This window comes from Frieseomelitta varia, unplaced genomic scaffold (assembly GCF_011392965.1).
Source record: "Frieseomelitta varia isolate USP_RPSP 00005682 unplaced genomic scaffold, Fvar_1.2 scaffold_253, whole genome shotgun sequence".
Lineage (NCBI taxonomy): Eukaryota > Metazoa > Arthropoda > Insecta > Hymenoptera > Apidae > Frieseomelitta > Frieseomelitta varia.
Genome location: NW_025109983.1, coordinates 184,737 through 199,602, shown reverse-complemented (window position 1 = coordinate 199,602; position 14,866 = coordinate 184,737). Strand labels below are relative to the sequence as shown.

Genomic DNA, 14,866 nt, shown 5'->3' with positions numbered 1-14,866 from the left:
CTTAATCAGCTTCGCGCATTCTCCTACTAGTGCATACAGCATAAAATAGTTCGAACATAATTCTCTTATACTCTCTAGTTGTTGCAGAAGTTTTGATGATTTTCTTAGAGGCGTAACAGCTAAATAAATATTTTTTACACAGATAGGTAACACTTTTTATTAAAAATACAGTGTAATAAAATTTTTCTATGATCATTTTTTTAAATACTTTCTTCTTTTACATAATTATTTTCTTTTCTTTATTCTTTTACGTAATCATTTTCTTTTCTTTATTCTTTTACGTAATTATTCTCTTTTCCTTTTTATCCTTTTACACAATTGCAATTGAGTTTGTAGATATGTAAATTTAGTCTTTTTATTTTTTTTTTCAGAAATATTGTACCAATCCAGAGTATATACCTATTTAATTACATGCGTGTATTTACAAGCACACGTTATAGTACAAGAATTCTTGGATTCTCTAACTACACTGTGTCATATAATACAATGGAAACGCTTTTAAACGACTTAATGTCAAATGACACACCCTAACTTCCCCTGAGATTACACCAAGCTTAATCAACTAATGGCGCGGTTAAAGGAAGCGTGCAAGAAAAAATGATATTACATTGCGTACGTGCGTGAAGTAACTCACGATTTTTAATCACTTTCAACGAAACGTGCAAATAAGTATAATATAACACAATGCAAAAATAGAAAGTGTTGGTTTTATCGTATTATATTCGCAACGATAATGTATCCGGAGATTGTCAGAGGTCAACGAGAAAATTTCGGGAAACAAAATATACGATTTAATTAGACGCCATGAACGCCCGTTAAATACGAACACGTGCACTGACAACGACAGCTGTACCATTGCGTTATATCAGAGAGCTAATGTAATTAGTAATGTAATTAGCTGCTAATCAACGCAAGTGTGACGGACACGAAAGGTCTAATCTATTAGGTAAACTGGATTCCATCCGCGCTTACTTGATGGCCATTCTATTCTTCTTGCTTTTCTAATAATATTTGAATTACTAGACTGTGAATGTTTATACGCAATATTCCTGCTTTTTAGGAATGTAACTGGAACACTAAAACCCAAGCAAAGATTTATTTCATTCATTAAACAGAGAATTATTTGATTCAGCCTGAACAATTTGCAAGCGATCTACGTTTGAAAACAGCTATTTAACTCATTACTAGTGGCGTGATATGAAATACGCTGAAATACATATTTATGTCATATATGTACATTTACTGAGGTTTTACTCGGTAGAAGGAAGAAAGGAAATTTATTTGATCAATGGTAATATTTCCAGTTTTAATTATCATAATATAATTGCATCGTACGTGTATATCTTTGTATTTTTGAATATCATAAATACATAAATACTCGTGGTTTAATAGCGATTTCGTTCTAGGCCAGAGGATATCAAATGCATAGAATAATAGTGTTTATGAAACTTGTTTGTTCGACTACTTGTCGTTGCTGATGGAGAAGTTCCTCCATCCTCCTACTAGTCCCCTTCAATGTTCTCTTGTAAAACACTTGTCCTCTTGTGAGTAGCTTGTTCTTCGTTGAATAATTAACAACTTTATTTAAAACACCCCCTTAACTATAGACGAGCAGATTTTAATTAAATAAATTTCAATTCCGTTTTAATTTTTAAGATCTAAATATATAAAGAGAGCAACAGGTGCGAGAGGTTAATGAATTATATAACTTGTAACTCATGGTTAATGGTATGATGTGTACAAGTTATATATGCACATGATGAAGAAATTCAGAACTACAAAGAAATCGACAAACGGGTGTTGTAAATTCTAGGCAAGAGAAACACCAGCGAGTAGGCAGGTCTGTAAACGAAACTCGATCAGAGGATGCTTTTGTATGTTAAGTGGCTGGTATTAAGTTAATTAATAGATGCACCTTGGCATAATTTGTGTGCTCAGGCTCTCTCTTAGTTGCCATAATGTACGCGTTTCTCTGCGATAGATCGATACTTCTAATTTCATCGACTGAAGAGGCGTAGAGAGGAAATGAGTACGGTGGGAGAGGAGAGGGAGAGGAGAGAGAGAGAGAGAGAGAGAGAGAGAGAGAGAGAGTAGGAGAAGATAGAGGAGATGCAATCGCTCTTCGCTTGTCATATCCACAATCGTGAAGTTGCGTAACGTCGAATTTACAATCTACAACGTTCAGAAAGGGTGAAGCAACTTTGGATCCTCTTCCCCTACGAGTGTCGTATAAATGCAAATATTCCTATTCCGGGATAGAAACGATCTAACGTATCGTTTCCAACTGTACATGCGGTAGCTCGCAAAAGTATTCCAACGCTTGTAAAAACTTTTTTAAAAGAATATAGGCAGCGTCCCACTTGCAAAGAAACTTTGCAAGTTTCTCTCTAAATTAATAACAATAAACTGTTCTAGGGGGATTCACAAGAATCATGTACATGATGTATAATTGCTCGTGACAACAAACGCTTGAATTATGTAAAATATTACACAGTCGCTAACACAATCTACGCGCATATACAGTCTGCATACGTGCAACATGTATGTACACAATAATGTTACTCGTTAACAGCATTAACGAACTCTCGATTTTCCTATATATAATAGCGTTCGAGTAATTTTGTGAGTTACTGTATATTACAAGTATAGTAAGTAAATGTGTATATTGGTGTACGTGTGTGTATAGAAAATAGAAGGGTATCTTAGCCCCTGGCAAACGGCTCGCCTTTGTAACTTTCTAGTGGTTGTGCTTTCATTTCCATAACATGCCGGCAGGTTGTGTACACGTACTACACTTGTCCTATTCCTATTGAAATCGAAGTTTTATGGTTTTCAGATGCATCGTGTTCCTATATTCAAGATATACGGATTTTGCGATTGTGTCTGGAAAATAATGGAAAATCTGAGCAAATGAGAACAAATAAGGTCGATAGGGAATTCAGTGTAGAAAGGGAAGAGTTAAGGAAAATTTCAATAAAAAAATTTGGATCAATAGAGCTAGCTGTTTAAAAGGCATTTCACGGACCAGAGCAGAGAAAAGTATTTTTCTTTATATAAAAATCATACGTTGAAATATGAATCATACATGGGTAAATGTATACGCATATGTACAATGGTCTATTTGCCTGTTTGAATAATATTTACATAATTGTATCTACATTTCAAGGTAGACGCGAGTTAATATACTGATTACAATTATAAAAATTGCGTGTCATCGTTGTTGCTCATGATATTTCTTATCCATTTCACGTAATACTGTATCCTAGTGTAGACATCGGGATATCCTGGTCTAGCACATCCTGATCCGAAAGACGTGACACCTGCCAATTGCCACACTCCGTCTGCGCGGCGACATTGCAATGGCCCTCCAGAATCACCCTTAAAAAACGTTATTATTTCATCAGTTGAAATGTTATTTACACAATTTATTTACATACTGTAAATTCGACTTACTGGGTGATTCACGTAACTTGCACACTTAAATCTAATATCTCACTAGAACTTGAAGAACCAATGTGGCTTAATACTTATTTTTTTGAATATTCTTTCAATCTGTGATGAAAAAAATATATGGGTCGATTAAAAAAAAGTGAAGATGACCTTGGAAATTTCGACATCCCTCAACATACACAAAAAGGCCATATTTTACCTCGCTTAAAACCATACAACTTTTTTGTATTAAACAATCTTTCATTAGACGCAATTTAAAAGTTATTTCAGGCGTGCAAATTACGTAAATCACTCTGTATATACACATCTTCCTAAAGATAATTGTAATTGATTATTGAAATATAGATATGAACTTAATAATCGCAAAAGGAAAGACATTGAGCATGGTATGTGATAAATAATTGAAACAGATTATTAAAACTTAAGAGTGAAAATTTCGTGGAATAAATAGCAATTCTGTAAAAAAAAAAAAAAAGGTTGACGATTCGTCTCGAGTGAGCGTTTGTCGAATCGAATACCAAGTTGAAAGCAATTGTAATAGGAAGACGCGGAGATTTCAATCTAGTTGAGTGGATTTTGACGACGTTCGCTACGTATCTTATGCAACGATGAAAATAGCCTTACGACTTCGAATAACCTTATCAAAGGATCATGAAAATGCTTTTGAATTCAAACGAAGGAATCATTATTTTCAAAGTAAGAAATTTGATGATTTTGACAAGTTGTTAATGAAGTCAACGATAGGTATGTATTATTTATTTTCGGTGAAACTGAAATTTTAGTAGATTCCGTCTTTTTTTACAAAATCGTATGAAAATAAGTGACTAATTTGCTAAGGAAAACTATTTTTCGTCAGATCCTCGAAGGATTAAAAAACCAGTGATGAGATACGAAAAGTATCTGTACGTATTCTTATTTCCCAGTGAGGTGCTTTTTTAAATCAGATTCTACACATTGGATACGTAGCATCAAATTTTTGTACAAAAGTACCGCGAGATGAAATGATATGAAATTGAACATAAGTAAGTATCTGAACTTGATTGATACAATGATGCGCAAACATTTTTGTACTTTCGTATTGAATATTATATTTTATTAAATATTAAATATTAAATTATATTATATTATATTATAATCGTAATATTAAACAAAATTCCAGCTTAAATTCCAACTTGAGAGGAACTTGGGAGTTAAAGTAATACGAAAGTTAGTAATTTACCACGCAACTTCCGGTCGAACCATCAGTGTGACCAGCACAAAGATGGCCGCGTCGGAGCGGTACTGATTTTCCATAAGCTTTCATACATATTTCAAGATCTAGCAATGGCACTGAGGCTTCCAAAAGTGCAGTGGAAAGTGACTGAGAGGGGCCGTATCGACCCCAGCCAGAAGCAACGCATTGTCCATTCTTGAGCTCCTCTTCCGGCTCCGGTAAACATATTGTTCGTACTGCTTTCGACAAAGGAGCTGGTCTGGCTAACTTCATCAGAGCTAAACAAAACATTTTGTTAATTTCTGTTAGTTTCTCCTTGCTTTATTTTCTTCGTTTGTTTGCTAAGTGTGTGTTCGATAAAAGAAAGTAAAATACTTTTACTTTTACTTTTACTGAAAATACATTACAACAGAAGAACTGGGAAATTGTAAGGGTTCGAGATACTAACTTTCGGAAATCTAAGTCGAAGAAATAGATAATTTCAAGGTTGTTTTTCAATATCGATCATTTTATCATTGAAATTGTTCCAAATTTTTCAATATTTTCTTCTTGGTATCTTTCAACAAGGTACAACGCGTTCTTTAATAGGGAAAATAGAACAAAGATGATCTTAAAGAAAATTACACAATTTCTCAAAAATTACAAAAATTACAAAAATTAAGATTCAAATGAATTTTGCAAGGAGAGAAAGATAAGTTATAATATTATATAATATTATATTGTTACAACGTTAGACATCTTTCGTTTGAAGTAGCGTTTCCGTTTTAAATATTTTGAATTTTTAACTAGAACACATGTCAAATTGTGACTTTAAATTGTTTACATACCAATGTCGTGTAAGTAATTGTTGAATCTCTCATGGAGGATCACCCGTTCAACAGGTAGTCTTGCCGAGCCACGTCCACCAGAGTCTAATTCCCATTCGCCGACCACCGCCGTCCATAATGCACCGATTGGTAAATTGAAGAGCTCGCTGTAAATGAATATCGACCAATTGTATTGGTATCGAAATATATTCGTGTCTATTTTTTAATCCTTTAAGAACATTAGATACATCTAAGCTAAGATAAAATAAAATGTTATTCTATTATAAAAGGTAACGTTTAACGTTAGTTAAAAGTTAAATTAATTTTGACAGAATCTATATTTCTTATTGTCTTGCAATTAACACATGCAACGAACTTTAGAAACAATATATTCTGTGTGCTAATTTTCTTACTAGATATTTCCCATGAAATAAACTAGTAATCTTGGAATATCCTTGCAACTTTTAATATTGTTCCCTTCATAATTTAATTCATATTTTCATTTTATTCAAATTCAACTTTATTTGTTATTTTTATGATAATAATTACATATGTATGTAAACATATGTATGTACATACATTTTTATAATGATAAATTTAATTAGATAAATACGTTTTATATTTGTATCAATGATATTTGTATCAATCGTAAACAATCCTCCGCTCAATCTTATTAATTCAATAAATTTTTCCAGACACCCTATACCGATAATCTACTGATAATCTCAAAACTGGTTGCTAAGCTCTTATAGTTGGAATGAAAAGTGAGACCCACTTATGAATGCAATGAGCAGCTGTGACGACCCAAGTGGGCTCAATGAGAACACCGCCGCACCAGTGACCGATAAATCCTAACTTTGGATGGAGGAGCTGCAGGGACACTTGCCAGGGCCAAGAGCCTCGTTTGCTCGGCTTTCCGTTGAATATCCGACCTGTCGTTCTTCCGGCGTCCTTTCCCTCCGCCACGGAGGAGGAAGTGACATTTTTCACCGATAGAATCGCACGTGGCTGCCTATGCGACGCTGCTGGACATCCGCACGCTGTTATTCAAAAACTCAAGTTTCCCGATTCGATGATTTTTCTTTTTTAAGATCTACTATATCTGACACAAATGAAATCTGATAGAAACTATATTGGACGTTTAATTCAAGAAATAAAGATGATCTTTCAAAAGTTAAGAGAGCTTAAGAAGCTTCGAAAAAAATTTGCAATAATTGTAAGTCAGCATTGTGAGAATTATAAATTCAATTGTATTTTATAATATCGGCTAAAACAATTAAATATCAGCTATCAGTATAATATAATATGATATTACTTTAGACTATAATTTCTATGATGAAAAGTAATTCCACAATTTTTATTTGTATTGTACTTTATAGAGACAGACTTAAATGATTTTTAACTTGCGAAAGAAAGACGTCTAAGACTGTGATCTAATTGTGTCTAAAAGTGCACATTCATTGCAAGATAAAAGTGACCTTTTCTCTAATCGCGGAAGATCTTACCAAAGTAAGGAAAGCTTTCTATAACTAACGGGAATATATTTTAAAATACATTGTGATATTTAAAAGATAAGTATAAGATAAAAAAAACTTAGTAGCTTAACATCGAATTATACTTACAGAAATGATTTTCCTGCACGATCCTCAGGATCGTGCAATCAACATCCGCGAGAATGAAGAAAAGTACCGCCAGGCCACCGCGGAGATTCATTTCCAAGAAGAGACGCACACCATGTACACAACTGTCTTCTGTCAACCCCGTACACTTTTACTAGCTCATACTCTTCATACTCCTTTAACATTTAACTTTTACAATGTACGCAAATTCAAACTTCTCGTCTTTGATTAATCAATTTTTATCATTTCTCGGTAACATCGCGACGATATCGAACAGACACGCATATTTGGAGAAAAAAAGGATGAAGGAAATGCTTCAACGAAGACGTATTTATAAAAATTTGCAATATTTGACGGAGGCAAGTAGCAACAGCACGAGTAATCCTTGTGGCGGATCGTTCACTAGAACGAGTAAATCCTTCGAAGGAACTCACTTGGAAGAAAGTGATCGTTGACGATTCCCATCGAAGAAGGGGGATATACTTACGATCGCGACGAACCAGTGAAAACTGGCAGCTCTTAAACAGACGAATATCGCTCTCACTAACGAAAGTTACCTCTCTGCCGTCACTATTTACTTATCTTTCTCGTTCTTCTCATACCAATTAGAAACGTCCATTTTTACGAATCATTACGTGCAGTAAAGTCCTCTGACCAGTGGGTTCCGTTTTTATAATACTAGTTATTTAATTCTCAGTTAGAATAGAAACATTTTTCAGTAAAATTCAATGATTCTGTATTTGAAAAAAGAAAGTCTTCATGGAGGGGAAAAGAGGTGAAGTTTGATGTTGAAATTTTGAAAAAGACACTGTTTCGACTCTATTCTCATTCTAATTAATGAGATGACCAGCGATTGTAATTCAAATTTAATTCTATTCAGCCTGATCGTAATAAGTCAGACTCAACTTCAACGCGATATTTAATTTAGTACTAATTTTAATTTCATCTTAGACTTGATACATATACTATCTAAAAGAAACGATAGATTTGGGATTGAATATTCAAGTTCCAAATTAAAGAATGAAAATGTTTTCACAGCCTACTCTGGATCTAGAAAGCTGAGACTTCTGTTAAAGATGCTTTCTGTTACAGATCTCCCTTTCAATCTGTAACATATAATCCGTTATGAATCATTTAGTCGTAGTTTCTCGTAATTACGCATCATCGAGGCAAAAAAAAGAACAAACGTTCTTTCTTTTTTTCTGCTTTTTTTTTGGGCTGACGTCAAATTACCCGATGCAGTAGCGTGATTATCAGCAAACTTGTTAATCATTCTTTCGCGAAGAACGGGTTCTCGCTGAGAAACACACGTACAGCTTGACTAGATGAAAAATAGAAGAAGATATCAGTTGAGCAACGCTGAGCAGCGAAGCTAGAGGACTCTTCAAAAATTAAATCGTAAGTTTGTTAACGGTTACGGTTGATCTATCAGAGTTGAAGAGACAATTCTTACAGTTTTCAAGTTTATTTTCATATTCATTCTTTTGTAGAAGACAGGAAAAAGAGTTCAAATTTTCTAGAGACGACATTGATGCCTTGGAAACATACAGTTGCTATATTTGTTGAAATATACGTGACTCAATAATGTAAGTATTAGGAATAAGGTAGATTAGAATACGTAGATCATTGATCAAATAAAATTGAGGATCAAAGGACGATAAATTGTTTTCTTTTTTTGAAACAGCTTGTAGAGTTGCTGTTATCGAGGCCATTTCCACAGCGCCAGCGAGGAAAGCGAGGAGGAATGCAATGTGATGTCGAGATAACTATTTACAAGTTGAACACGTTTCGCGAGAACATTTTTTTCACGCTGCTAATTCGTTCGATGGCAATTTTCTAGTGTCATAAATTACGAAATTCCACAATGAGCGAGTTTTGGTTGAAACAAGACAAGAAGAATGTGAACGAGATTTCCTCTTTTCTCGAAAGAAAGCGACCCGAGGTAAAATTGTTTTCTACGAATTTTCCTTCGTTATTTACCTATCTACGGTGCAATTAGTTCTTTCATCTTTTACCGAACAATTTTTTTTTCTTTTTCTTCACGTATTATTGCCTTTAGAAACGATAAGTAGTAAGAGTGATACTTGTACAGAATTGGCTATAATTGTGAAAGTGAAGACAGTAAAAAGCGATGAAAGCGATCCTTTTTTTTTTTTTTTTTTGCAAAGCGATTTAACATGACCGTAATCTCCAATATGTTTCACATTCAATTTAAAATTCCTTTACGCAGAGAATGAAAACAATTTCATTTCTGGTTTTTTTGACCATCACCAAAGGATGTCAGAAGTTGACTCTTGTTTCTACAGAGTGTAGACACAATAAAGAAAACGTTTCTTCGTTTAACGATCTTTGCATTCAATTGTAAAATTATACGTTTTTGACATGAAAGACCGATGCACATTTTCACTCATTAATTACCGCAGAGAGAAAGTTTTAAAAAAAACTGCTTTCTGATATTCTTAAAGAACATAGCTGTCTACTGGGTATTTCTCAATTTTTATCCAATTTGTCGCATTTTGAAATCTGAAAGATGTAATACAAATTTTAAACAAATTAATTAATTAATTAATCAAGTATCTTTTTGTCATGTAGTTAATAGTAAATAAATACAGGAAGTGTTGTATTGCACAAACATAAGAAATTAGAGAGAAGAAAGAATCGCCAAGGGAAGATGGATTTGTGAAATAGTGCAAGAGAACGCATCAAGATCAAGTTGTTTGTATTTTCAGTATCAATCAGCTATGACGTTGGTATACGTCGCTGTACTATTGGTGTGTATAAGTGTGTATTTTTATATAGGTATATTTATTTACTTAGTTATTTATTATTCCTTTTTTATTACAATCGATTGCTTTCTCTTAACAATCAAATTTCAGTCGATACAGATTAATTGTAAGATTCGAATTTACAGCAATGCATCGTGAGTAAGCAAATTAGCCTAATTGATACTGCGTTTCTCTCGAGATCAAGCAGACTCGGGTGAATCGTAGTTACATGTATACATGTACAATTAATAAGCGTGCTGAACGTGTAAAAAGACGGAATAGATTGAATCCATATAGGAGATAAAAATCGCTACAAAGTATCTTATAAAATGTAATTGACAATACAATGATATATAGTCAATCAGAACGTCTCCTATTAAGCAATAAAAAACAAAAAATTGTACCTGTCAATGTTGGACGATTGCAAATATACTTTACACAGGTATACATACATACCTATGTGTTGATAAAAAATTTCCAAAGATGACAAATGCTCGAATCTTTTTTCTCTTCGAAGACGTTTCCAAAGATCGTTTCAACTCGTGGAGATGCCGATAATAAACATCCGCAAGAAAATATCGAATGAACATTGACAAAGTTTCTCACCTGTTGCAATCATTCAGCATTTTTTTTTGAAATTGCGTTTGATCATCGAAAGACCAAGCAAAAAGGAAAAAGGAAACGACAAGAAAGAAAATCGAAATACCCGCGCGTTCAACTGTGTGTCGTGGAACAACGAACAGTTCGACCTCTCTATTAATTCCACTGCATCAGTAAATCGGTATACAATTGATCGATGTGCGTAAGTGAATAAACGAGTGTATTTACAATATTGATAGAGACACTATTTATAGACGTCGACAAATTTTAACAAACAGTTTCTCGTGCTCTTTCAGATTTTAATCCACGTTTCAATTACGACTTTAATCCTCGACGACTAGTGATTGTAACAGCATTGCAGGGAAACGATCACGTTGTAGTTACGAATCAACGAATTGCATAATAAAGGTAATCCCAAGCGGACAACGCAAGAAGACGCGAGGAGTCTCAAGGTTTATTGCTCTTCACAATTCTTTCCATTCAATTCAAATCCATCGAAGATGAGGAAAACCTTCAAATTTGTAACGCGACATTTCCCTTTACAGACGATTGCTTTTTCTTTTTTTAGAACTGTTCTTTATTGTCTGATTATTGTTTCGCTTCGCACAACGTTCCAGCAGTCAATTCACTTGCCTCTTTCGAAAAAATTAAAAGCACACGATCGAAGGGTGGGAGAGAGCAACTTTTCAAGAGAAATTTTCATGATCCGTTTGGGTCGTGATTATTTAAATTATGCGTGCTCGTCATTTCTTATCGTCTCTTCGTCTAGATACACATGCGTGCGTAATCCTAAGAGATCGTTATCGTTAGTACGTTGTACAAAGGTAACGAAGCGGAGGAACATTGTCAAACGATATCTCATTGTCAGCTACATCCTAAAAATATATATTCCTTGCGCAAAGCTTCTTTTTCTCTCGTTTCGAATCCTGTCCTCGTCAATACATCGTTTTACGTTTGTACACGAAGCACGCGAAGTACGTTTTAACCCTTTCATAGGAACGAGAATTATCCTTCCATGTCAATCAAGATCTACCCTTGCTACATGGATGAAGCAATATGAAAATATCGATATCCCCGTTTTTTTATAAAATTATATTACATTTAAATATCGTTAAATATCGTTTCAATGAAATACCTCCAATGCGAGCAGCGCGTGGTAGCTCGATCAACTCAATTTGTAAAAAAATAAATAAATTGACTTTACTAGGGTAAATTTATACATATACATACATACATAAATGCATTCATACATACATACATACATATATACGTCCTGTTCAATATTCGTATTGAAATTTTTTTACTTTTTCGTGAAATTCAAATTGTGCCTACGAAAGGGTTAATCTTTCCCACGATCAATTACATTATACACGATATATTGATGTTAATCGGGTCGTGACGCAGTGTAAAATTTATCGTAATACATAGTCACAAGGAAGATCGTCGTATCGTGAGATAGACTTACACTGCTCAAAACAATTATCGTACGATATTGGAATTAACAAATCTTTGTAATTACGCCATTTAAATTTCATAAACCTAGATATTAAGAAGAAACAAAATATACGTATACGTACGTGTGTATGTACATATTTGTTTACTGTATATTAGTCTACGCAAATGTAATAAATGTATGTATACGATATATATGTATATGTATTCGTTTTCCTTACATTGATATATACATTACAGTATTTTATAATATTTTGATTAATAGTTTGATTTGATTGGTTACATAGGTTTTGAGCTTGTGTTTCTTGATGGCGTGTAACGAATGATTTGAAATTGTTCTGAGCAGTGTATATAAAAGGGTAAGATACTGTGACAATAAAATATTCTACAATATCTTACTTACAAACATGTATTCCGCATCAATCGCGTAATTTTGACGGACATATGTGAGCAATTAATATTTTCATAACACCAAGTAAAAAGTCGGGGGAAATTGTTGTTAAAACGTTCGCGAAACTACTCAATCTCAAAGAAGGAAAAAAGAAAACACAAAATAAAATTAAAATAATTTTGACTTCCGAATATTTTTTATTTTTATCTTCTTCTTTCAACATAAAAGAAAAAGAAAAACGCGAGTAAGCTTGCATATGTCCTACCTACACACAAAATATGTTGAGCAAACTTGACTTTGTACCGTACGAACGTTCAAGTAGAACCTAACTGTCATTACAATCTAAAACACGCTGACTTTAAATGCTAGATAAAGATACATGCATACGTAACATACGTATATAGGTAAATAGCGACGTGTCCGAAACATATTCGACGATGATGTGTGCAAGGAAACGCCATTTGACACCCGTTACACAAATTTATACTTACTTTCATCAGCTTTGTACTAGCCAAAATTACAACTCACTTTGGATTATCCCTTAAGTTACGTTGTTGCTACGACTCGGTTCGAAGCACCGATAAATCACGAAATTTAAAAACCTTCCCCAAATCTCGATCGTTTGACTTCTTTTCGAAGCTTCGTGTCTTCAAGAGAGAAATCAAATCGAGCTGGCGTACTTTCTCAAATACAAAAATTATTTTCTCGTCTCTCCTCTTTTCTTCTCGTACATTTACTCTCTCATTTTGCGAAGATAAATAAAAATATCTTTCCCAGTTTGATTCACGAAATTACGATTCGATTTGGATTGGCTCTCGATAAATTTCTTTAAAATTGAATATTTCATAAAATTTCTCTCTGTACTGTTGGCAGACTGCACTCGAACAGTGAAGATTGGGGGGGGGAAAAATCACCGAATCGTCGTTCTAACCTCTCTTTGTTTCTCCCGCCAATTTGATTCGCCGATATTCGAAATATTGGAAGCTGTCGGGGAAATAATTTCAATAGCAAAGCTTTCTTTTTTTAGTGTTAACGTTAACGCTCCACGTGGAAGATAAAATGGAAGGAATGAGACGCATTCGAAAGCTTATTCTTGCGAACGATTCGACGTTCGTCGAACGATCAAATCTGTAACGAAGCATTTTACTAAGGAAATATACATTTACGGCACGTACTATATCATATTACATTGTATATCGACGACAAATTGCAAGCGTGTTCGTTGCTTAATTCCAATTTATCGATCGTCTTACGTAAGGCTAGATTTATACACGATAGCACCTTTTCGTTTTACTTCGCAAATCCTTTTTCTTTCTCTTTTTCGTGGATGTCATTTTGATTCGTTGGACAATATATTAAAAGATTCGATTGGTTAATTCCTGTTCAAGTGAAACCGATAATCTAATATATACAATAATAATAATAATACTATTAACGATGTCATCATTAGCCATTCATGGAGATTAAACTTTTAACTTTGAGATTAAGCTCCATCATCTTACCGGCACAACCAACAAAAACAACGTGGTTTTTAAATAAAATTAGCTACCGCGACCGTACTGTTACATTCGACTCCCATTTCGAATTTAACAATCGATCTAACAATTCCATTAAATACAGACATTGCGTCGCCAGTTACGTCGGACTTTGTATTAACAATTCATCGTGATTGGTACGCCTGTCTCTTCGCCGATTCTAGAGTAAAATAGCGTTGTTTTCTCGTGGTACACAGTCTTAAATTTGTCTCGTACTACTCTCGCTCTCTGTTCTCATCTTAAAACGTTTTACTAGCCATAGTCACACACTTTCTTTTTTTTTTTCTTCTTTTTTTTCTACGCAATTAGGCATATTCGTTTGTTTATGGTTTATCGTTTACGGTTTTCTCGGTTGCTTTTACACGATAAATATTAAATGTGGTTTTTTTTTTTCGCTTGTAAGTTTTGCATATACCGTACGTACTAACACGGATTCTGACTCTTGTTCTTACGAACAAATAATTGTATCCGCGTGATATGATTCGCTTTGTTCGTATTTTACTTCTTTTTTTTTCTTTTTCATTTTTTCTCTTTTTTTTTCGTTTTCTTTTGGTTCCAGTTCTTTTTTTGGTTTCTTGGTTTCAAGTGGTCCGTAAATTTCGTGCTTGACGCAATAGACAGTGCGCGTGATAAGGCCCTAAATGTACATTCAAAAAATTCATAAAAACTTCTCGGCAGTAACGATGGATAGACACGTACGAATCATTCGATAACACATTTCCCGTTTGTGGTATGCTCAACACACACGTTACGTCGGAACAGTGAGACATATGTGAACCAGAAAACACGTAAAATATGATAAATAATAGTAAAACTACACTCTTGCTGGCAAATCAGTGAAATTTATAATAAAAAAAAAAAAAGAGGAAAAACAGAGAACAAAGAACAGAGCAACAGAAATAAATAAAAATAACAGTAGAGTAGACAGAATCGAGGTTCTTAATTCCAGCTTAATGATTTAAAAACGCAATTCAGTATTCTACTTTGAACTCTATTAAATTCAGTGTACTCCACTTTAAAATTTCCACTATAAAA

At 33.9% G+C, this 14,866-nt stretch overlaps 1 protein-coding gene and 1 long non-coding RNA gene across 8 annotated transcripts in view; one reads left to right on the top strand and one right to left on the bottom strand.

Moving 5' to 3' along the window:
- Positions 1 to 3,108: 3,108 nt before the first annotated feature.
- Positions 3,109 to 7,219, bottom strand: LOC122528602 (chymotrypsin-like elastase family member 2A). 3 transcript variants are annotated; one of them, XM_043653916.1, is made up of 5 exons: positions 7,092 to 7,219; positions 6,245 to 6,491; positions 5,491 to 5,636; positions 4,670 to 4,941; positions 3,109 to 3,378 (listed from the first exon to the last, which is right to left on the bottom strand). In XM_043653916.1, the coding sequence occupies exons 1-5, from the start codon at positions 7,180 to 7,182 to the stop codon at positions 3,196 to 3,198; spliced, it is 939 nt and encodes a 312-aa protein (XP_043509851.1). In that variant the 5' UTR covers positions 7,183 to 7,219; the 3' UTR covers positions 3,109 to 3,195. The 3 variants fall into 3 exon arrangements, with proteins under 3 accessions (XP_043509851.1, XP_043509850.1, XP_043509849.1); XM_043653915.1 differs by having other exon boundaries at positions 6,245 to 6,494; positions 7,092 to 7,215; XM_043653914.1 differs by having other exon boundaries at positions 6,245 to 6,509; positions 7,092 to 7,201.
- The window catches only part of LOC122528611, a 21,076-nt gene continuing 9,476 nt past the window's right edge, over positions 3,267 to 14,866 (top strand). The window contains exons 1-13 of one of the 5 annotated variants that reach the window (XR_006306621.1): positions 3,267 to 3,388; positions 3,796 to 3,836; positions 3,927 to 4,194; positions 4,307 to 4,472; positions 4,610 to 4,881; positions 5,545 to 5,619; positions 6,165 to 6,685; positions 6,849 to 6,978; positions 7,094 to 8,486; positions 8,579 to 8,674; positions 8,773 to 9,030; positions 9,681 to 9,859; positions 10,000 to 12,391. This is a non-coding gene — a long non-coding RNA (uncharacterized LOC122528611). Of the gene's footprint in view, positions 3,389 to 3,795; positions 4,195 to 4,306; positions 4,473 to 4,609; positions 4,882 to 5,544; positions 5,620 to 6,164; positions 6,686 to 6,848; positions 6,979 to 7,093; positions 8,487 to 8,578; positions 8,675 to 8,772; positions 9,031 to 9,680; positions 9,888 to 9,999; positions 12,392 to 14,866 lie in introns of those variants that run through there. The other 4 variants (XR_006306622.1, XR_006306618.1, XR_006306620.1 and 1 more) reach the window with 4 other exon arrangements.

Excerpts from the sequence above, each read along its gene's own strand:
- LOC122528602 (XM_043653914.1), bottom strand. The coding sequence starts at position 7,182 with ATGAATCTCCGCGGTGGCCTGGCGGTACTTTTCTTCATTCTCGCGGAT. Across the intron at positions 6,510-7,091 it reads CGTGCAGGAAAATCATTTCT|CGTGCGGATGTCCAGCAGCG; the intron begins GTAAGTATAATT and ends TTTGAATAACAG. Across the intron at positions 4,942-5,490 it reads CAATTACTTACACGACATTG|CTCTGATGAAGTTAGCCAGA; the intron begins GTATGTAAACAA and ends TGTTTTGTTTAG.